This window comes from Silurus aristotelis, assembly GCF_946808225.1.
Source record: "Silurus aristotelis genome assembly, chromosome: 10".
In the NCBI taxonomy this organism is placed as follows: Eukaryota; Metazoa; Chordata; class Actinopteri; order Siluriformes; family Siluridae; genus Silurus; species Silurus aristotelis.
The window spans coordinates 11068214-11090969 of record NC_139583.1 but is presented as its reverse complement, the minus strand read 5'-3'; the positions used below and the strand labels follow the sequence as shown (position 1 = coordinate 11090969).

Below are 22756 nucleotides of genomic sequence, written 5' to 3'. Positions count from 1 at the left end.
GTTTCAGCATTGATGGATTGTGCCAAGGTAGAACAATCTGCCACTCTTTTATCCTTTTAGGAGTAAGTGGCCCGTTATATGCGCTCCTGATGTGAAATAATTCTTGTGTTCTTTTTAAAACACAGACAACATTGACAGAAAGCTGCTGACGGATGCTGATGCTTTCAATACTTCAGAGGCTGGTGATGAATTACTGCAGACAAACAGTGCTGAGCATGCAAATATGTCTAGCCACAGTCTGATATCACAGCTGGGAGAGGAGGAGGTGATCACATCACAAAGCATCTCACACTGCTTCACCTTGTTTCCATTCGCACTGTATTGATAATTAGGTTGCTGCATTGTTGCTGTGGTTTTTGCATAAACTTTTCTATTGGTGTTCTACAATTTATTTAAATTTTAAGGTTTAAATACTGGTATTAAACCTTAACCCAGATAAAGCTATATAATTCAACATTTAGGATATACTATCAAGGTACACTTGGTTGCATATACCATATGAAACTGTTATTTAGTATTCGGTTTTGAATAACAATCACTATAAATTGTGAGCACTACAGGTTTCTGGGATTCAGTGTGCACTATTCTTACGGTATCTGGTCATAATTATTGAATATATAGAATTATATACAGGGAACTAGCTGCCTGATATCTGATATGTGGTTTCAACCTTTCATGAGAATAATAGAATTTTGTTAATTGTTTCTAACCATCCCTAAAGTAATCCATGTTTGCAGGGTAATGTTAGGCTTTCATCAACATTAGAAAAACATACACAAAAAAATTAAAGCTTTTGGATAGCATCTAGGGGGTGGGGATGGGTAAATAAAGGATGAGCCCTCACTTCTCATGTCTGCTGCGCTTACCCTTTTAATTTCTTTGTTTTTGCAAAAATTACAAAATGTCAAGGATATCTGTTAAAGGCTTTCTATGCAGTCATAAATCAAGTCACAAATCAAACTAAATTACCCCATCAGGAGGGACAGTTAATTGCAGAAATGCATTTGTGCCACATGTGATGGATAAGCTGTGAAAATATCCTCTAAATCATGTTACATACACCTTTCACTATTACAATAACAAACAAATAACATTGAGCTCTTGTCGCACAGTCCAAACTTGTGAGACAGGCAGTAGACCAGATTGATCTGCAGCTTTAGATTATGATTTAGAAAGCACTTTACTTGTCATATCAAATTAAAAAATCCTTTCAATGCAGAATCACTCACACACTTTAGGGAAAAAGGGACTTATTCATTTACACACACACAACCACACACACATTTTCTCTCCCCCCCTTCCATCTCTTGGCCACAAGCCATCACTGAGTGCACAGGGTGGATCTACCTGTAGACGAGGCTGATGTGTCTTGGGCGTCATGTCTGCTGTCAAAGCGAGAGTTGAGAGACAGTGATGGCAGGCCTGGTGAAGCCCCAGTGAGCAGGAGAGGTCATCCTTCAGCCCACAGACAGGCTGAGAGACAGCCACATGGCACACATCTCCCAATGACAGCCTGTCACAGACAGGAGCTCCACCATACGGCCCTGTCACCCCCTCACCTGACAGAGCTCAACTCACCATAGGGCCTTACTGAGCATGATCTCACGTCACTGTCAAAACGAGGCTGGCGAAAGGTGAAGGATTTGCATTTTTACTGTACGCTCCATCTGCACAATTATATTTTAAGACCGAGATTTAATTATCTCTTAAGAGCTATCAGGGATCATGCTTTGGCTGCAATCTCCTAAAAATCTTTTTTTTGCAATGCCTATTAATGACATTTCAGTTCAGGCTATACGACTAAGCACGTGTCATTTCTTCCCCTAATACTTGGTTACACATCCCCTTGTCTTAACAACAGCATCAATACTGTCAGGTAGGGATTACATCAGTGCCTTGAGTGTCTCTTCCAGCCAGATTTAGCCTACTATACCACTAACTGTGTGCAGAATTCAGCTAGAGTTCGTGGATGCCTCCTGCTGTTTGAAATAATGCCAATAAGCTATCATCCAGCTAATAGACACAGACAATTTAGCATGAGACGAATTCAGAACATTCCTTTGACAGGTGTCTTTTTGCTATGCCAAATGCGATCACACCCTTTTGCCCCCATGTCACTTCTTCACTTCTTGTAAAACACTATCTCTTTTGTTTCTGCTTTTAATGTCTTATGTACACATTGTCTTTGTTTGACCATTTTTTTGCTACATTTTTCCAACTGTGCAACCTATTGAGAATACACAATAAGGCCTTGCTGATAGTGGGTGTAACAACATTTTAATCTAGGGACCATATATTGACTATATATTAAATATTAAAACGCCTTAAGCAGGCAAGACTGTGTAGAAATGATGTTACACACACACATTTACACACTCATTTACAACAAGGAATAGCAACAATTTAGCATCCAACTACCAGCCTGTTTTTGTAAGGTGAGAAACATGATGCCCAGGCACATGATAAATAAACATGACAAAACAGAGATGGGCAGAGCATGTAAAATGCCACACAGACAGAAGCAGTCCTGGGCTCAGGGTTGACTTTGGGACCCTAGAGCTGTAAGAAGGCAAAGCTACCCACTGCAACAATGTGCTGTCCACCATTTCTTTCTTTTATTTTCACTTATATTTAACTATAATAATAATAATAATAATAATAATAATAATAATAATAATAATAATAATAATACAATGTATGATCTAATTTAAAAATAAATAAACAAACTCTAACCATATTCTGCTAATTTTCTTTTTATTTATATGATTTTCAACTAAAAGTCTAAAGAATGAGGGTAAGGAATTAGGCTCAATTCAGAGAAAATAGATTTGATGATTTTTTTTTTTTTTACCCCAAAAAACACTGTTTTATAAGTTGCATAATCAATCTGCACAATAACAACAACAATAATTCAACTATTCAACAGCAGATTTCATTTTAGCTTATATATATATATATATATATATATATATATATATATATATATATATATATATATATATATATATATATATATATATATACAGTGAGGAAAATAAGTATTTGAACACCCTGCTATTTTGCAAGTTCTTCCACTTAGAAATCATGGAGGGGTCTGAAATTGTCATCGTAGGTGCATGTCCACTGTAAGAGACATAATCTAAAAAAAAAAATCCAGAAATCACAATATATGATTTTTTAACTATTTATTTGTATGATACAGCTGCAAATAAGTATTTGAACACCTGAGAAAGTTAATGCTAATATTTGGTACCGTAGCCTTTGTTTGCAATTACAGAGGTCAAACGTTTCCTGTAGTTTTTCACCAGGTTTGCACACACTGCAGGAGGGATTTTGGCCCACTCCTCCACACAGATCTTCTCTAGATCAGTCAGGTTTCTGGCCTGTCGCTGAGAAACACGGAGTTTGAGCTCCCTCCAAAGATTCTCTATTGGGTTTAGGTCTGGAGACTGGCTAGGCCACACCAGAACCTTGATATGCTTCTTACAAAGCCACTCCTTGGTTATCCTGGCTGTGTGCTTCGGGTCATTGTCATGTTGGAAGACCCAGCCTCGACCCATCTTTAATGCTCTAACTAAGGGAAGGAGGTTGTTCCCCAAAATCTCGCAATACATTTCCCCGATCATCCTCTCCTTAATACAGTGCAGTCGCCCTGTCCCATGTGCAGAAAAACACACCCAAAGCATGATGCTTCCACCCCCATGCTTTACAGTAGGGATAGTGTTCTTGGGATGGTACTCATCATTCTTCTTCCTCCAAACACGTTTAGTGGAATTATGACCCAAAAGTTCTATTTTGGTCTCATCTGACCACATGACTTTTTCAAATGACTCCTCTGGATCATCCAAATGGTCATTGGCAAACTTAAGACGTGCCTGGACATGTGCTGGTTTAAGCAGGGGAACCTTCCGTGCCATGCATGATTTCAAACCATGACGTCTTAGTGTATTACCAACAGTAACCTTGGAAACTGTGGTCCCAGCTCTTTTCAGGTCATTGACCAGCTCCTCCCGTGTAGTTCTGGGCTGATTTCTCACCTTCCTTAGGATCATTGAGACCCCACGAGGTGAGATCTTGCATGGAGCCCCAGCCTGAGGGAGATTGACAGTCATGTTTAGCTTCTTCCATTTTCTAATGATTGCTCCAACAGTGGGCCTTTTTTCACCAAGCTGCTTGTGGTGGTGTACAATTTTGTTCCTAGTGTCTTTGGACAGCTCTTTGGTCTTGGCCATGTTAGTAGTTGGATTCTTACTGATTGTATGGGGTGGACAGGTGTCTTTATGCAGCTAACGACCTCAAACAGGTGCATCTAATTTAGGATAATAAATGTAGTGGAGGTGGACATTTTAAAGGCAGACTAACAGGTCTTTGAGGGTCAGAATTCTAGCTGATAGACAGGTGTTCAAATACTTATTTGCAGCTGTATCATACGAATAAATAGTTTAAAAATCATATATTGTGATTTTTGGATTATGTCTCTTACAGTGGACATGCACCTACGATGACAATTTCAGACCCCTCCATGATTTCTAAGTGGGAGAACTTGCAAAATAGCAGGGTGTTCAAATACTTATTTTCCTCACTTTGTATATATATATATATATATATATATATATATATATATATATATATATATATATATATATATATATATATATATATATACACAGTATATACACACACACACACCGTATAAATATATAATTTTTTTTTAAAGCACTTTAACCACCTACCTTTACATTCCCTTCTAACAGATTTATTAAACTTCTAACTCATGTCAGTGAAGGTGAGCCATGTTGCTTAGATGTGCTGCAACAGCATGATGTTATAGAACCCGACATCAGACTCAAGGAAAAGGTCATCTGCTTGTCACAGATCAAACTATATGACTGGACCGCTCAAAACATGGTCTGGTTAAGGGCAGGAGGAGACCAAATGGAGTGTTCACACCACTGATGGATGTGTAGCTCAAACACATCCTCCTGTGAACCCCTAAGAAGGGTGGGCATCCTGCTGGCAGGTGTCCCTTTTTATTTCAGATGTTGGATGACAAGCATGAGCTTCAGAGGTGGTGGTAGTGATGAGGGGGCAGGGAGGTCTCTGTAATGGGACTGTTGCAGAGGACTCTTTAACATTTACATGACACGGTGCAACACTGCTTTAAAAAGAGATGAGTACATTACAAACATCGAGAAGAGATCATTCATTAACAGAGCTAGTAATATATAATATATAGTTTAACAGTTCAACTAGCAGAGCTCTTCCAATATAATATACAATAAAAAAAAAAAAAACTACCAGCCTAATGTGTTTAAAGTGTTTTTGGTTTGTGTTTTTTGATTTGTTATGCCACAAATTGCCCCTAGATGTGAGGGAATGTGTGTTTGGGCATGATGCCCTTTAAGATGGATTGGCATTCCTTCCACAGTGTATTCTCACCACATTCCCAGATAGGTTGATGAGCCATGATGTCCATGATCAGGATACAGTAGAAACTAACAATGAATTAATGAATGAATAAATGACAAAGGCAGCAGATAGACAGATCCAAAATCACTATTTCCCTTTCTGTATTCCCCATTTTACAGTACACAGTTTTTAATTATGACTGTCTAAACCTTCTTTCCTTCTCACAATGAGCATTTGATGAAATGATCATGCATCTGCATTTGGATATGGATTTTTGAAACATGCACATGTAAGCATATGATGTTGATGTTGCACGCTATAACTATATGTATACCTTTATAATTCTACCAAAGTAGAAATCGGAAAAGCATTCTTATTTCTATGGAAAGCCAAACTTCATGACTTTTTATAGTTGTATAATGTGATTAGTGATGAGATTTGTTGTTACAGTTATCTACCCCTGTGTTGTTGAAATCAAAGAACCTCTCAGCTCCTGGCAACAGTGTGAATCATAGATGTTGGCGAAAACCAAGCATGTCTGTACTTCTGAAATCTTTTAGATAAAAACCGAAAGACATTTCTCATGCAGTATAACTCCTACTCAGTAAAACACAGGAACCCCATTCAGATCTTATGACAGATGCAGGTAAATAGGAAAAATAATAAGTAGAAGTAAAACGTGTACTGAATGTAATGCATGCTGAAGATAAAACGCCCTGGACTTGTCGGCGTATCGCCAGTGCGTTAACGGGATCGGATCGTGCATGTCGTAACAGAGACGTGGCGTGGGAGTGTCCGAAAGCTGCTGGGGGAAATCTAGCTCGCGGACTTTTGAGTGACGTGATGAGCCCGGCGCGCGCTCCAAACCGCGTGACTCTTTCCTGCTCGCTTCTCGTTTCACCGGGCGACAAGAACAAAGGAGAGCAGCTCCAAACCCATTCACCTGCTCCGCTTTAAAACGCTGTAAATGTGAACTATTGCGGTGGAGACGGTGCTAGCTTGGAGCTGGGATCGGATTGAACTAAGTGGCGGAATTGGAGGAGCTGGACTGAGCACTTCCACCTTTACAAGTATGGCCAGGAGAAAGCAGCGAGCACCCAAGCGCGCGCCAGGTATGCCATCTATTCATCTGTTTACATCAGGTTTCCCTTTTTGTTTTTTTTAAAAGAAAGCTTAAAAAGAAATATTTTCTCTTCGTAACACAAGATTGGTGTATTATTAAGGCTATAACTGTTTTTGTGTTTCCTTTTCTCTCTGTGTTCAGACAAATTCGTCTATAAATCTGTACAAAACCAAAGCAAGTCACTGATTGAGCTACATTTATTCTTGCATTATACAATTATTGTATAGATTGGGAATATGCAGTGTATGCGTGCATATGAGTGTATGTACAAAAACCTGAAAAATCTTTAGGTGACAGTTTTCAGAATTCATTTCAGTAAGTTTTTGGGGCTCTAGGTTTATTTAGGATACCTGCTCACCTACTAAGCCGCTATGCTGAACTTCCAACTTATGAACTCTGCACCAGCTAGAGACAGAAAAGATTTTTTTTTAATTGCATTATTTCATCTGTGTGCTGTCATTCAAAATATTTAAAAAGTTTTCTGGGATCATTTTGAACAATAATGACCAAATCCAAGGGGTTATTAATGCAAAAATGTATATCTTTGGTAATGCATGAGTAAGGAAATGGATTTTACAGTAAGCTTACTGTCATCTTAGTATATCTTATTGGAAGCCAGATTTCTCCAGAAGAATAGGAATAATATCTTGTGGAGACAATTGGCTGTTTGTTTTCAATAAATAAAAACAACAAAAAAACAAAGCTAGTCAGTTTAAAAGAGGTTAAGGTTTGGCTAAATGTAGTTGGCATTAATAATGTCAGTGGAAAGTCCTTGCTAGCATAGTAAGACAATTGTTTTTGTGTGTGTGTGTGTGTGTGTGTGTGTGTGTGTGTGTGTGTGTGTGTGTGTGTGTGCGCGTGTGTGTAAGTGAGTAAGTATGCATTGGGGGTAGGGGGGGTGGAGGGGGATTGGGTGCTTAATGGAGGGCTACGGCCTGCTCCGTTACTCTGGCCTGTCAGAACAGCTTTGTCTCATGTTGGATTTAATTGTTATCCCCTTGACAGCCTCATCCATCAAAGGCTTTAATGGTCAATCAGAGCGAGGCCATGTGAGCACACTCATTCTTTTCCCAAACACTCGCCTGGCCTTTTATTTCAGCACACTGGGATCTGCACAAATTTAATGCTATGAAACTAGTGGTGGAAATGGTTTTGTAAGTTTTGTTTTTGATTATTACATTATTAAATTTTTTTTTTTTTCATACTATTTTCCATTTTCCTTTCAGTACTAATTTTGAAGGGCGTGCATGAAAAGATTTTCAAAAGGTGGGGTTTATTTTCAAAACATTGCATGTTGCTGGGTTGTGTAGTACATTTATTTTTTATTAAAATTTCTTACTTTTACTTGTCACGCGCAGTCCCCTATCTTTTTATTTCTCTCTCTCTCTCTCTCTCTCTCTCTCTCTCTCTCTCTCTCTCTTTCTCTTTCTCTCTCTCTTTCTCTTATGAAAAGCCATTTTGCCAGCTTCATTAGTGCACACCCAATTAGCTGTAAACTTGATGGATTGTTGACAGCTGTAATGATCGGAGATGACGAGCCATGTGCCCTGTCACCAAGTCAAATTAGGTTTCTGGTACTTTGATGTAATCAAGTAGATATTAACTGCTACTGCTGGCCTCAACTATTGCTTTAACCTAATTTAAAAATTCAGGTGAAAAATGAGCTTTGTTATATGTGTTGAATGAAGCTGCCCTGAACTGCTATGATGAAATTAATACCTAATATAATTTTTATACAAATGTATTCACTTTCATCTTTGTATTCATCTGTGGCCCCATTACCTATTACAAAGTATTTGCTGCAGGCTTGGTGCTCTTTTACACTCTTACATTACTAAGGCTTTATTAAGGCTTGACGAGTCAATTAGTGACAAGTTACATGTCTGATATGTTACAAACCAGTCTCACCAAAACAAGTCTTAGAAATTCTGATTACTACAAACCTTGTGCTGGATACTAGGCCTTGCTGACTGCCTCTGTGGGAAGGGAGAAAAGTGCCTGAGAAATTTTGAGGAGATTATTCAGGCTGATGAGTGAGCCTGCTTGTGTTGATGAGGATGATGAAAGAGAGGGAGACTATGAAGGCCCTTGGTTTTATAATACAAAAAACAAAAGAATTCGGCTATCAGCCATCATGTGCTGGAGTTAGATTAATTTACACCACAGCTCAGCTAATGTGCTTAAGGCAAGACTTGAAAGATTATATGAACAGTACAAGAGTGTCTACAATTGCATTCGATACAAGTTAACGACTGCACAATCGAACTCCTTTCTCTTGTCACTGGAGTGGTTTTTCAAGGCTACATCTTTTGCACCTTCAATGTGTATTTCTCTTAAAACTGTTTGAAGCACACAATTGAATGTTAACAACCAAGTGGGATCCTTTAATTAGCTTTTAGTGTAATACTCTGAAGGAACATTTCACACTTTCCAATAAAAAATATTCTAAGTAACAAGGAAAGCTATAGTTTCTTACCTTTTTTTTGTGAGACCATATTTTTATCCATGTGTAAACTTGTGTGCAGTTGTTTTTAAATAAAATTGCAGAGAGAGGTGCTTGTAGACATAACATACATTTTCCGCAGATGCAGTCCCACAGTGTCGAGTGATATACTACATCTGTTCTTCATACTGCATTCCTAATGAACCTCCATAATGGTGTGGCTTACCATAATGATTGACATACGCCTTTTGAGCTTCACGACACAGGGGTGAGGCCTGCCAGGAAGGCCAAGAGCTATTAGAAAGTACAGGAGACTTCTCCACCTCACCTTCCTGTTTAAATTGCTAATAATTCCCCAGTATATATTATACTTTGTGATTATTAAAAACATCCATTCTCATTGATTTCCTAGTATGGGAATACGTCTAGCAGTGAATTCCCATATTTAACTCTGAAATCAAATCTGCAGCAAAGCTACACACTTGTTATTGTCTGAACATGTGAGTTTCATCTCTGTGGCAGCACTGTGAGATTGACGTCTCCTCCCTGGGACGACAATGGAGACATCAATCTTCTTTTTAGAGAAAAGGAATGCGCCTCCTTTTTCCAGGGAGGTGCTTTTTTATGTATGCTCCATTTTGGGAAAGTGACTCAACATATCCCTTAGGGGTCCAGAAACTCAAACCCTGGTGGAGAAGATCAGCACCAAGCCAAACCGTCAATTACCCTCTCAACAGAGTTGTTAATCATGCCACTACTCTATTTTTGACACTCTGACACTTGTCATTTATCAAACTCCCTTTCCAAAGACACATGGTGGATGGGAAAAGAAGAGAGCTGATGGGTCACAAGAGGACATTGTAAAATAAAGACAAAGAGATCGGGGATGGGTGGCATGGAGGTTGTTAAACAGGATATAAAATGGTGCCAGTGGAGTCTCAGGGTGAGAGTTGAGTGTCAAGGAAAGTGAGAGCCGTTGTGAAAAATGAGATAGTCATACTGCAGAGGGACTTGGGAGGCCTACGGAAGGAAGAGTGAACCTGATTAATTGTAAAGAGAGATGTATTACATGTTGAAAGAATGAGAGAGCAAGTGTGTTCTAAATTTAAGGTTATGCACACTCATACACTCCAGTTGTCCAGATGAATTTTTAAGCCTCGCCTACGAAACATAATGAATTTTGCTTGATTAATGTGTGTACAGTGTGTACATTTTATCTTGAGATTGTTTCTGTGTGTATTAAGGTGCATACAAGCTGCAATAAGCATTTGTTTGTGCCTGTGCATTCTAGCCTCAGCTCAGAGTGACATGCATCACTCAAGCTTGGCTGGCCTCAGTATGAACCCTGCGTGCTCTCCCACAGCTCAGTGATGGATGCTCCTCTAAGGAAAAAGATTAATGAGAGGTAGGAGGCTTGCAGGGTCATTCATCACAGTAAATATTATTTAGACAGGCCATGTAAGCCTGTAACCTGAGAGTTCAAGAGACAGAGACAGCCTTAGATGTGTGCTCTATGATGAATGGTGGTGCTTTCGATCTGTTTGTTACAATACTCCAACTGTGTAGTGGTCCGTCATTGCAGGAGCCGTGTATATAACAATAAACTCTCCGATGGTGCTTTATTCAAACTTGCTATGAGCTCATTAGGGAGTGTTATTTGGGGGCCAGTGCTTCATTTGAGACAAAATGAATTCAAAGAAGCTGTTTTGTTTAATGATGATACATCTACTCTACATTTCTCACCTTTTTCCTTATAGAGAGAAATAATGATTGCAATCCATCTGGTAGAAGCCTTTGTTGCTACACCATCATCTAGCAGCTGCTGGCTTTGACTCATACAGAATCGCTGCCAGTCACTCTTGGCAGCTGAGACACATCAGACACACCACTGTCAAGGGGAACAGAGAATCAAAGGCATGTAACATGATATTTAGAGAAAAAGAAATATGCCCCCTGTAAGTGCATTTTGGGTCAGATAAAATTTCAATAGAGACATACATGCACATATGAAAAAAAGATTGTAATTATCTAAAACAAATTATACAAAACCATTTCCAATACTAGTTTCATGTCATGAAATTTGTGCAGATCCCAATGAAACTTGAAGCATGGAGATGCACATTGAAATCTTTTGTTTATATTCATAGCAAATATCATAAATGACTTTGAGTATGGCATGGTTGTTGATGTGACAACAGGCTGGGTTGAGTTTTTTTAGAAACAGCTAATCTCCTTGGGTTTTTATGCACAATATCCCTAGAAATGATGCAAAATAGTGCAAAAGAGATATACAAAAGTAAAAATCTACGTCATGTGTTACTCCAATAATAGGAATCTAAGTTGAGAATTGGTGCAGGCTTCCTAAAACTGGACAGGTGATTAGATAAATGCATAATTATACAGGTATTACACTCATTGTACACTTTATTAGGAACACATGCACACCTGTACATTTATGACATCTAATCAGTACAGTATAAGAGCTGCAGTTAATCAAGAGCTTCAAACATAAGAATGGGAAAAAGTGTGATCTTTGTGATTTTGACCATGGCAGATGCTGCTTTGAATATTTCATAAACCGTTGATCTCCTGGGATTTTCCCACACATTGGTTTGTATAGTTTACACAAGAATATTGAAAAAAAAAAAACAAAGATCCTGTGAGCAGAGGGTCAGCAAACTGAGGACAAAGTATGAGTTGAGTTTTGAGCTGACAGGAAGTTTTTCTGTGCCTTTCTATTTTACAACGGTTGTAAAGAGTGATTATTTGGGTTATTATAAATTACTCTAGACATTTTTTTTTTAGATCTCTCATGCATGTGAATAATGAATAGCAATAATGCAGAGTTTCTAGATGTTTGGCATGGAAAAAAGAGACACAAGGTAAACTAGCATTGAGTCATTCATGTTTAAATGATGTTCTTACTGGTGTAATATTTTGCTTGTCTAAATGGCTCTATAAGCATTGCCTGAGGGAAAAACACTTTGTTTTTTCAATCTATATCACACATCCTTCTTTAAAAGTTGTCATGTGTGAACATGAGTTGCTCATTAGTAAATACAATATATGGTCATTTGGGTTTGGATATCGCAAAAAAAAAAAAAATAATAAAATAAATAAATAAATAAATATTGTCTAGTAGTTCACCATTGCATCTTTATAAAATTTTATTTACTTTTTTTTTTTATATATAAAGGGAAGTCAGATCTTTTTGGCTTTATAAAGTCTTACAATGTCTCTTGAAACTGAAGCAGAACTATACTGAAGCAGGATAGTGCTTTTCATTGCTCAGTTGTCAAGGCTGATACATGCTCTCCATGCTTCTTAAATACAATCATTCTTATTTGTGTTTCATTTTTATAATACCAGCAAAAGTAATTAGGCATTAATTTGAATTGGATTTTTATTTTTGGTTTCACAAACAGTGACCCAAAGCCAAGCACATAGAGCTAGACATAATAGCATCATAAATCAAAAGAAGCATAATGCCTGGAAATGCTTGCTACTGCCATTTTTTTCAAAGGGTTGGTACACACATCACATTTTATTAACTTAATAAATTACCGTGGATGTCAATCAAATTTGGGAAAATAATTGCTTATGATGCCTCTCGTGATGGATTACAATTCAATCATTCTTAGATTTTCTAAAAACTGTAGAAAGGCATTTGCCTGCTTTACTGTTAAGTTTTTTTTTTAGCACTATTTCATTTGCCTTTACTCATGCATTGAATATGAATCTCTTATATTTATGTAAATATATTATATTTATATGTGAGGGTTTTTTTTTTTCAAAAACAGTGGCATTGACCTAAAAAAAAAAAGAAAAAGAGCAATTTTGCTTTATTGAGCCCACTGTGTGTCACCATAATTGTCTCTGTGATATGAGTGGGCAGGAAAATGATCATGTCATTGTATTTACACCTGGTTCATTCTCTTTACGAGCTGTTTCAGAATTCATGCCAAACCAGGCAGTACAAATGACATCTTTTGATCAAGGCTGCCAGAAATGATCAGAGGAGATTGGCAGGTAATGGATACCTAGTGACAATCCAAATCTAAAGGGGAATAAGACTGGCCTGCACCTGCCAATTATCCTTTAAAGCTCCAATCCTACAAGCATCCTGGCTGACATCTAGTGAGAGGCTAAATGAGAGAAGCACAGTCTCCGAAGATTGTGTATTATCAGTTGAAATGAGAGCTATTTGTGCTTTTACATTGGCTGTCCTGTTAGATCTTGTGTGTACAATTAACGCAAAAATAGGTAGTGGAGAGAGAATATCTATGTGATGGGGTGCATCGGACTTTGGTTTAAATTAGATACGGAATATGAGAAGGGTCTAACACCTTTCACTGAAAACAATTTGACATGAACAACTATAACAACAAGAATGAGTAAAGGTGGAAAGAGCAGGGCAAATTTGGTGTGGGTTCTAGGAATGATTGTTCCACTTACAGTATCAGAAGTCAATGTCAAACTAGTAGCAGACAGGCTGTCATATAAGGAAATAGTCACTCCTTGGGTTGGTGGATGGGTGCATCTGGCAGCAAGAGGGGTGAGGATGTCCTATCGAATCTGTCATATGAAGGTGGTCAGCCAGACAGCTTTCTCCCAACATCTAACCTGTCTATAGTAAATAGTCATCAGAAAGAATTTAAAGTGACAGGTGGCGTATGCATTGCACTCTTTTGTCTTTATATGTAAACCCCCTAAACATATGTCCACCTTTTTTCTTTTTTTTTTTTACTTACATTTTTATTACCCTTGCACAGGTTTGTTACAACACAAGCATGAGGGAATATAGATTAAGTGGTAGCAGCTGCTCTTCTTCACAAAATATATCATGTGTTTCATCACACATTTTTAATCCCAAAAAAGCAAATGGTTTACAGGAATAGACTATGACAAATAAAACACTTTTGTACATGTGTAAGTAGGCCTTTTGTTTAGGCTTGCACTTTTGTAGGAAAAGATACAACCTTTTTAGTAATCTTTCATGATGACTCATGGGTGTGAGATGTAGCAAAAGTCCAATTTTATTGTAGAGACCTCTAGGGTTGTGGACTCCTGAGATATACTTATCACAAGAGAGCTTGCTTTTTTGATTGGAAGACAGTCTTCTAAAAACACACAATAAGTCATCAGAAGCCACTAAATAGTTCCATTAACAAATGGCTGGAAAAACATTTGGCTTCTATCAAGCAAAAATGAATTGAAACTCTATATCCTGGCAGCTGTTACATCTGGCTATGCAGTTGACAGATGTGAAATGAAATGACCAAGAAAGCTTTTATAGACTGAATTTTCTCAAGACTTACATGTGAGTTGTATACAGTATAGTAAGTGTATCAAGCTGGTTGTAGTTCGAAATAAATTGTCTTTCATTTGATTGGTACAGATAGCTGAGGTACAAATAAATCCCTGCAATTAGCACAGACACCCAGTGTTAGACAAGCAGATACTGCCTAAACATTATAAACTCTGGACACTTTCTTTTGGGCTTAGCAATCTGACGATCCATGTAAATATCAATGACGATAAAGGGTAAAAAGTTGTAGAAATTATATTCTGCTTCAAGTCAACGGCAAGTTCATAAGCTCATAAGACACCTTGTCAGACATATCAATTCACTTCTTTATTCTATGGCCCCTTGTAATGATAAAGATATTTCACATAAATGATGACTTTAGTCCATTAACTTGTTTTTTATAGAAAGACTGCAAAAGGTCATTTTGTAAAATATAAAGAAAAAGTTTGCTTATGCTGACATCTGATGTTTTTCCTCCTTTTTTAGCTTATGATTCAGAGGATGTTGAAGAACCAAGAATCCAAAATGAGGATTTTGTAAAGGAAGACTCAAGAACCACAGAGAAGCCACTGGCTAACAATGACTTAAGGAAGGACTCTGCCATTGAAAAATCAAAGGATGAACACTGCTTTGCTACTGCTGAGTTTTCTGAGACTGACAGTGAATTACACATTAATGAGGCGAATGAACCTACATCAGATGTTGACAGCAGGTCAATTAATATTAAAGACAACCCAATGAAAGAGTGTTTTAATGAGCGATCCGAGAAATCACTGTGTGGCTCAGATAGTCTGGAACAGATAAAAGCCATTTATAATGGTTTTCTTTCTAACTCCTTTTGGTCTTCGCCAAGTCTAAATCCTTCTCAATCATGTACAGAGAAAAGATCTGAAACAAGCAGTAGCAGCAGCAGCAGCAGCAGTCCTGGGGGTAATTGCTATGACTGGCACCAGTCTGCAGTTGCAAAGACCTTGCAGCAGGTTTCTGAAAAACAGCTTCACCCTCAAAGGGAAACTAATCTTTTCAGCACCGTTCAGCTCTACCGCCAAAGTGCTAGGGTGTATGGGTCCATCTTTAGTGGTGCAAGCAAGTTTCATTGCAAAAGCTGTAGTGCCTCTTATGACACACTGGTTGACCTTACGGTTCACATGAATGATACTGGCCACTACCGAGATGACAACCATGAGAAGGCTGACAAAGGGGCCAAGAGCTGGTCCAAGCCACGTAAACGGTCTTTAATGGAACTAGAGGGTAAGGAGGATGCACAGAAGGTGCTGCGCTGTATGTATTGTGGTCACTCTTTTGAATCCTTGCAAGATCTCAGTGTACACATGATCAAAACCAAACACTACCAAAAAGTGCCTCTTAAGGAACCTGGAACGTCAGTTGCTGCTGCTAAAGTGATGTCATCTTTCAGAAAGAGGGTACCGGTAGAATTAGATATAACTAAACTGAATGGCACTAATCAGAAAGCCTCTTCTAATGAAAGTCTAATAAATGTTAGTGTTCCCAAGGTTGCTGACATTAACAAGAAGGAGAGTCTCGTGGACCACAAGGAGATGAGTAACACCGCTCAGATAAAATCCCAGATTTTGAGGTGTATGGAATGTGGACAATCATTTGAGACTTTGCAGCAGTTAAGTGCCCACATCATGCTGACAGGTCACTTTGTTAAAGCCAATCAGTCTCCCCAAAAAATGAACAAATGCATTGCAGAGCAGATATCCTTGACTGGGAAAATGAAGATGAAAAATGTGAAGACCCCAAAAGAGAGACCGTGTTCCTCCACATCCTCCCCAAATGAAAGCACCAAATCACTGCATACCTTTACTCCTCTAAAACAACCAGAAAAGCAGCAAAAGATTTTCCTAAAAGACATGCATTCTAAAGAACTAGGAAGTGACAACAATTTAGAGGAGAGGTTCACAATGTCTTCAAAATTTGACTATCTTACTGAAGAGGACTTGCAGGACTGTCCCAAAATGAACCTGGATATCCTTAAGTCCTTGGAGAACACTGTTACTTCTGCCATTAACAAAGCACAGAAGGGCACTCCCAGCTGGGGAGGATATCAAAGCATTCATGCTGCTTATCAGTTGCAGAATAGCATAAAGCCTTCTCTCTACAACTCTTCCATGCAGCAACTAGTGCATGGTGTGGAAGTTTCATTCTCAGACAAAAATGAAATCTCTTCCAGCCCTCAACAGACAACTCCTTCACCCAAAGTAAACCTGCATGCCATGGAGGAATTGGTAAAGAAAGTAACACAGAACATTGCTGAGGAAACAAGAAAGGACAAAGATGAACAGACTTCCGTAGCAAGGCACTTTATAATCTCCTCTGCTACGAGTGCAGACAGGAAATCAGCATCCAATTCTCCTGCAGTAGAAGGATGCGAAACACTAAAAAACAAAGATAACAAGATTGCTGACTCTGAGAATAATGTAAGTGGGAGGGAGTCAAAAAAATGTAACGAAAGCATCACAACCTCTTTAGCTTTCTGTGAAGACAGCGCAGTAATAACTGTTCACCCAGAGCCAAAACAACCATTCGTTAGTCCTTTAAATGCCCTTCAGTCAGTCATGAATCTTCATTTGGGTAAAGCGGCCAATCCTGTGAAACCAGTTGAGGATCCTATGAGTATGCTTCTAAAGATGAGCAACAGTATGGCAGAGAGGGCTGCGGTTGCTTCAGCTCCGATATCCACCTCAAAGCCAGAGCCATTACATCTATATGTGTATCACATTGACAAAGACCAACCAATAGATTTATCCAAAGGCAAAAGGAACCAGTGTTTAGTTACAGCTTCTCTCCCAGGGAAAGTGTTGAACTCTCTTCCTGCTATGACCAAGACTGATTTAACTGACACAATCAAATGCCCCCCAGTCAGTCCAGTGCACGAAAGTGCGCTATCAGAAATATCAGACATGTTACGCAATTTTTCCGACAGTCATGTCTTAAATTCCCAGACTTCTCACAAATCCGAGAGTTCGGGTATTGAAGATTCTCAAACGTCAAACACAGGATATGATGCATCTATGGTGCACAAACGCAATGGAAGGCAGTCGCACTGGAATCCTCAACACTTGTTAATTCTGCAAGCCCAGTTCACATCTGGCCTCAGAAAGACAGCTGAAGGGAAGTATGTCATATCAGACTTGAGCCCTCAAGAGAGGCTGGTCATCTCACATGCTACAGGTCTTTCCATGACAACTATCAGCCACTGGCTTGCCAATGTGAAATACCAGCTAAGGCGCACAGGCAGGACCAAGTTTATGAAAAACGTTGACTCGGGTTACCCAGTTTTCTTCTGTAGTGAATGTGCTACACAAATCCAAAAACGTTCATCATACATCTCCCATCTTGAATCACATCTCGGCTTTAGATTACAAGATTTGGCTAAGTTCTCATGTAAAAATCTCAGCAAGACGATTGTAAAGCATTCAACAAATGTATTGGAGAAAACTGTCTTGTCGTTCCTCTGATCCACTGCAGGTGGCAAGCAGCTGTACAGAGTATAAAAGGTGTACTATTAATCTTAATTTCAGCAGCTCAGAATGCAGTTCATGGAGGAACAGGAGTTTATAAAAACTGAAATATCAAAACATCTGTGTAATTGTTGTACAGGATGTGTATTGTATGTTGATAAAAAGTTTATTATCATAATATGTATATTATGTCATAAATAAAAGAAATATCCGGTAGGAAGTATAACTCACCAAATTTTTTTCATAAAAATTATTATATAAAAAGTGGCATATACATGATTATTTATTTCTGTATAATCATCAACTTTATGCTGATGAGCTAACAGTTCAAATAGGTAAAAAGTGTACATTTGTACAGGGCTTCTTTAAGATTTTCCATGATTATTCATTCTATTTATTATTTATTTATTTGCAAATGTTTTTTTTTTCTTCTGTTGTCGAAATCTATGTTTATGCATATAAATCTACATTATTTTCATACAGTTTGTACAGCAGTTTGCTATTTTATACAACACAGCACCACTTCAACCTGATAACCATAAGACTAAAATATTAACATAGGACATTTATTGACATCTGTACATGTGCTCACTTATCCATTATTCATTACTGATCAGTAAACAGTCAACCGTACACAGCACAGTGCATACAGTCAGACACATATAGGCGAAGAACTTCAGTTAATGTTCACATGAAAACAACCAAATTAGAACAGTGTGATCTCTTTGGCTTTTACACAGAATTGTGCAAATAACACAAAACAACCTGATGTCTTGATGGCATCTTCTGCTGCTGTAGCGCTTTCAAATCAAAGCTTAATATGTTGTGCATATTCTGAGATCCTTTTCTGCTCAGCACAGTTTTAAAGAGTGCTCATTTGAGTTTCTATTGACTTGTCAGGTCATTCTCCTCTGATCTCATCAACAAGGTGTTTCAACCTGCAGACTCTCTGCTCACAGGATGTGTTTTGGTTATTGCACCATTTTGTGTTAATAATGTTATGTTTGAAAAAAAATCTCTAGTGATTATCTGTTTCTGAAATGTTAAACTATCTGACACCAACAACCATGCCACGTTTCCCCCCCCTCATTTTCATGTTGGATAAAATTTAACTAAAACTCTTGACCTGTACCTACGTTATTTATGCATTGTGCTGCTGCCACCAAATTGGCTAACTGGATAACTGCATAAATAAGCAGGAGTACAGGGGGTTTTATAATAAAGAGGATGACGAATGTATGATATATTGCTTACAATCTAGTGTCATATAATACAAAAGAAATGTTTGCATATTGTAAGCTTACTGGTAAATGTACTTTTAGTTATATTCATAAAGCAAAATTATCCAGTGTTCTGTGTTTTCTTTTTTTAACAACATCTATTTTTATAATGTAAAATGTAAAAACTGCATTTCAGTAAAGTAAAATATAAAAATGTAATATGCCTTATCTACGGCCATTTCTGATCAAAGGTATTTTGTGTAACTGCGAAAATCTTTTCATCATTGCAATATTATTTAATGTTAAAGTATTTCCCTATGATGCATTATGCTAAGTAAATACTCTCTCTCAAGTTTATATAAAAATAAACATGTTTAAGGCAGATCATATATCAAATAATTATGATACATGTATGTCACAACAGTATTTAGAGCTAGACGTTGATCAAAAATATTTGCGGTATTGCTGTTGCTATGATGCCACAAATTCTACACAATTCAATATAAAACATAATAACAACACAGTAATTATATTATTATTCCCCTGTATTATCCTTTTGAAAGTTTTTTTTTGTTTTTGCACATTATTTTCTATTTGTTAATCTTTCAAAATGAGCTGCAAAGCCTTGTCCATGAACATAATTCATTACTGTACTTAAATATGTGCAGCCTGAATCCTCTCTTACCAATACATCTTGACCAATCAAGTTGTGCAATTTATTTTTACTTTTTTCTCACTTTGTTCTAATTCTTGTGATAAAAAAAATCGAGAGATAAAACGAGAGAGAGAAGTGTCCTCTTTCTATGTGGTTCTGCCACCACTTTGCTGAATATCATCTAAATTGCTTTGTATATTTGAGGGGTTTAGATGTCAATCTAATTTGAGAGTGCATGTTGACAACAGCGGCTCCAGCTAATGAGAAGAAAGCTGACTTTGACAGCATGATGAGCTTCAAACCGATCAGACGAGTTTGAACAAGAATTCTTAGAGAAATGAGAAATCAGAAAGTTGGAGCCGAAAACCAATTTAATAAAAACTTAATAAAAAAAAGAGAAAATCAGGCAAACTGTACAATTTGCACTGGAGCTTACAACTGTAGTTTTTATGCACAATACATTGCAATATAGGAGATAATAAGCACTTTTTGCATATGCTTATAAGAAATAAATCGTTGGTAGACTTTTCGTTTTTACTTCAGCTCCACCGAGACTATGCTCAGTCTCTCCTTAAATGTCAGGTCTTATTGTGGGTTGAGTTGAAATGACATGACAATGTGCGACAGCTCTGGACAAGTCGCAGGACTAAGAGGAGGTGGCTGTACTCACTGCCCACTGAGTCCATTCAGCCTGAGTTATACGCCAACAAAATATTAGAGCATTTGGGAGACTAAACTACAATCAGTATTTCTAATATGATATTCCAGTGTGTTTACACTTGAGAATAATATCATTAGAAAAGGTTTTCACATTTTTTTTCCAATTCAGGATCATGCTAGATTTTAAAACTATCCCAGGGACTCTGGATATTAATACCAGTCTATCTCAAGGCAATATTGCTTTGACTTTTCACAGACAAAACACATTGAATTTTACCAGCTAAGTACTGTAGGATAATAAGAAATAAACTAATAAGGCTATTCAGTCTATACTAATCAGAACAATCATATACTGTTTATAACCGTGCTTCTAATTTCCACCTGGGTAACAAAATAAAAATAATGCTTTATAGAACCATTTAATTAATTTTCGTATTTGGCAGATGTCCTTATCCAGAGCGACTTACAACTGAGCAGGGATGGGTTTGGGGTATTGCTTAAGTGTGTGCCCAGAAGTGGCAGCATGGCGGTGGAGGGATTTAAATCTGTGAACTTCTGATCCATAGACCAATGCCAATGCCTTTACCCCTGAGCTTCCAGATACCACTACCCAGTGCCCTTATTCACAAGAACTGCTCGGAACATTCTCGCACAGGATCTGACATTTGCCAAAGATGCTCTTTTCATTGTTCAAATCCATGTATCACTACATTAATGCTTGCTGACAACACTAATTATACTGAGCTACATGCTAAAATAACATGTCAAAAGCTGTGTAACAATCCATTAGTTCCTGCCTTCTGACCCCATTACCTTAAGCAATAGTCCCAAACATGGGAAAATGCTGACTGTATGAAAATAATGTTTTATAATTTTAGTGACTTTAGTGTCTAGTGCCTCACATTTGAGGGACACAACAGTCTTCAGGGTTTATTCTTAAACTTGACCTACTATCTGTGTGGAATTTTGCATGTTGTCCACATGGATTCTTTTAGGGTACACAGGTTTTCTCCCACTACTGGAAAACATGTTATGTTGGCAAGCAGATGGATTGCCTGATCAAAAATGATATGTCAATACACTGCTGTTCCTGCTAGGGTATTAGCTTTAAAGGGTTTAATCATGGTTGAATGTTTAGTGATACAATATTTCTGTCATATCACTTTCCTTCGGAGTTGACAAAGGAGGAGGAAGAGAAGAAGAACAACAGCAACATTAACAACAGCAACAAGAACAACAACAAAACTGAAAAGGCAAGTTATAAAAGTTCAAGTTTAACTGCAAAACAAACAAACAAATGAATTAATAAATAACAACAGGGGTTTTAACTGCAATCCTGACCAGAATTGAGTGGTTACTTTAAAAAAGAGGAATCAATTACTTTCAAATTCACATTTTTTCATTTTTAACCTCGGCGAAAAGCAAAAAATAAAAAATAAATGAAAACAGAACTCAGCAAATCACATAGCCCATCAATCTATTAACTTAATAATAGATTTGCCCAAAATCAGTATAATGTCAACCTGTGTTAGAAGAGAAAGTGCAACATTTCACTTTCGGAATGCAGGCAACCAAACTGCACTAAACACCAAACTAGTCAACATGGCAGGAGCGTTGACATTGCAGAGCAAGAAACTGATGTGACAAGACACCTACTCATGTTCTATCAAAGCCTGGCCAATGCGGCATCAGTCTCGTCACTGTCCTTCTCTCGTCTCTGCCTCGCTGTCTCTCCACACAGGAGTCTTTCAAATGCGACGTGCCAGAAATGAGCTGAGCGCTTGTTTGTGACCTCCCGCACTGCTCCGTCCATCCAGAGATGGCAGGGGACACGATCTGGCGTGACACTCCCGGTTGGAGCTGCCAAAGCGCCACATTCCTGTCCCATTTATTCACACATTGCAGGAGATGAAATCCAGCGTTTTGAAGATCAGGGAGAAGACGTGTGTGTGCCTGTCTGGATGAGCTGCTTGACTTGTCATTGCTTTGTGTGGAAAGCTGCTCACTCAACAGCAGTGGCAGCACTTAGCTGGATTAGAGATGCAGACACAGATGGTGAACACAAGCAGACTCAGTAGGTAGCCTAGAAGCACACAGATATGGCCATCATGTTGGATGGATTTGAGTAAAATGACGAATAAGCACACTGTTGGACGCTGATATCTTTTGCTCTTGCATATGACAAGATGTCTATACAACCTTAGTTATTTCAACATGCGTTACACCATTATTTCATGCATTCAACCTTGACATTCAGCTTAATGTAGACTAATGTAAAAAAAAGCAAAGAAAACATTTTTGGTTACAAATATAGAAAATTCGGTTTGTATTGTAAATATATACTATATTGAGACAATTTATTTAAGGCTAAAACATGCTGATATTGTTTTATTTATGCAGTATAACTTACCAGACACTTTAATTATATTTGATATCTTTAAAAGCAGATC

General features: G+C 37.9%; 1 protein-coding gene across 1 annotated transcript; it reads left to right on the top strand.

The window, feature by feature from the left end:
- Positions 1-6147: 6147 nt before the first annotated feature.
- tshz3a (teashirt zinc finger homeobox 3a) lies at positions 6148-19409 on the top strand. Its single transcript, XM_083553317.1, has 2 exons — positions 6148-6521; positions 14770-19409. The coding sequence occupies exons 1-2, from the start codon at positions 6482-6484 to the stop codon at positions 17766-17768; spliced, it is 3039 nt and encodes a 1012-aa protein (XP_083409443.1). The 5' UTR covers positions 6148-6481; the 3' UTR covers positions 17769-19409.
- The last annotated feature ends 3347 nt before the right edge of the window (positions 19410-22756 follow it).

Excerpts from the sequence above, each read along its gene's own strand:
- tshz3a (XM_083553317.1), top strand. The coding sequence starts at position 6,482 with ATGGCCAGGAGAAAGCAGCGAGCACCCAAGCGCGCGCCAG. Across the intron at positions 6,522-14,769 it reads AGCACCCAAGCGCGCGCCAG|CTTATGATTCAGAGGATGTT; the intron begins GTATGCCATCTA and ends CTCCTTTTTTAG.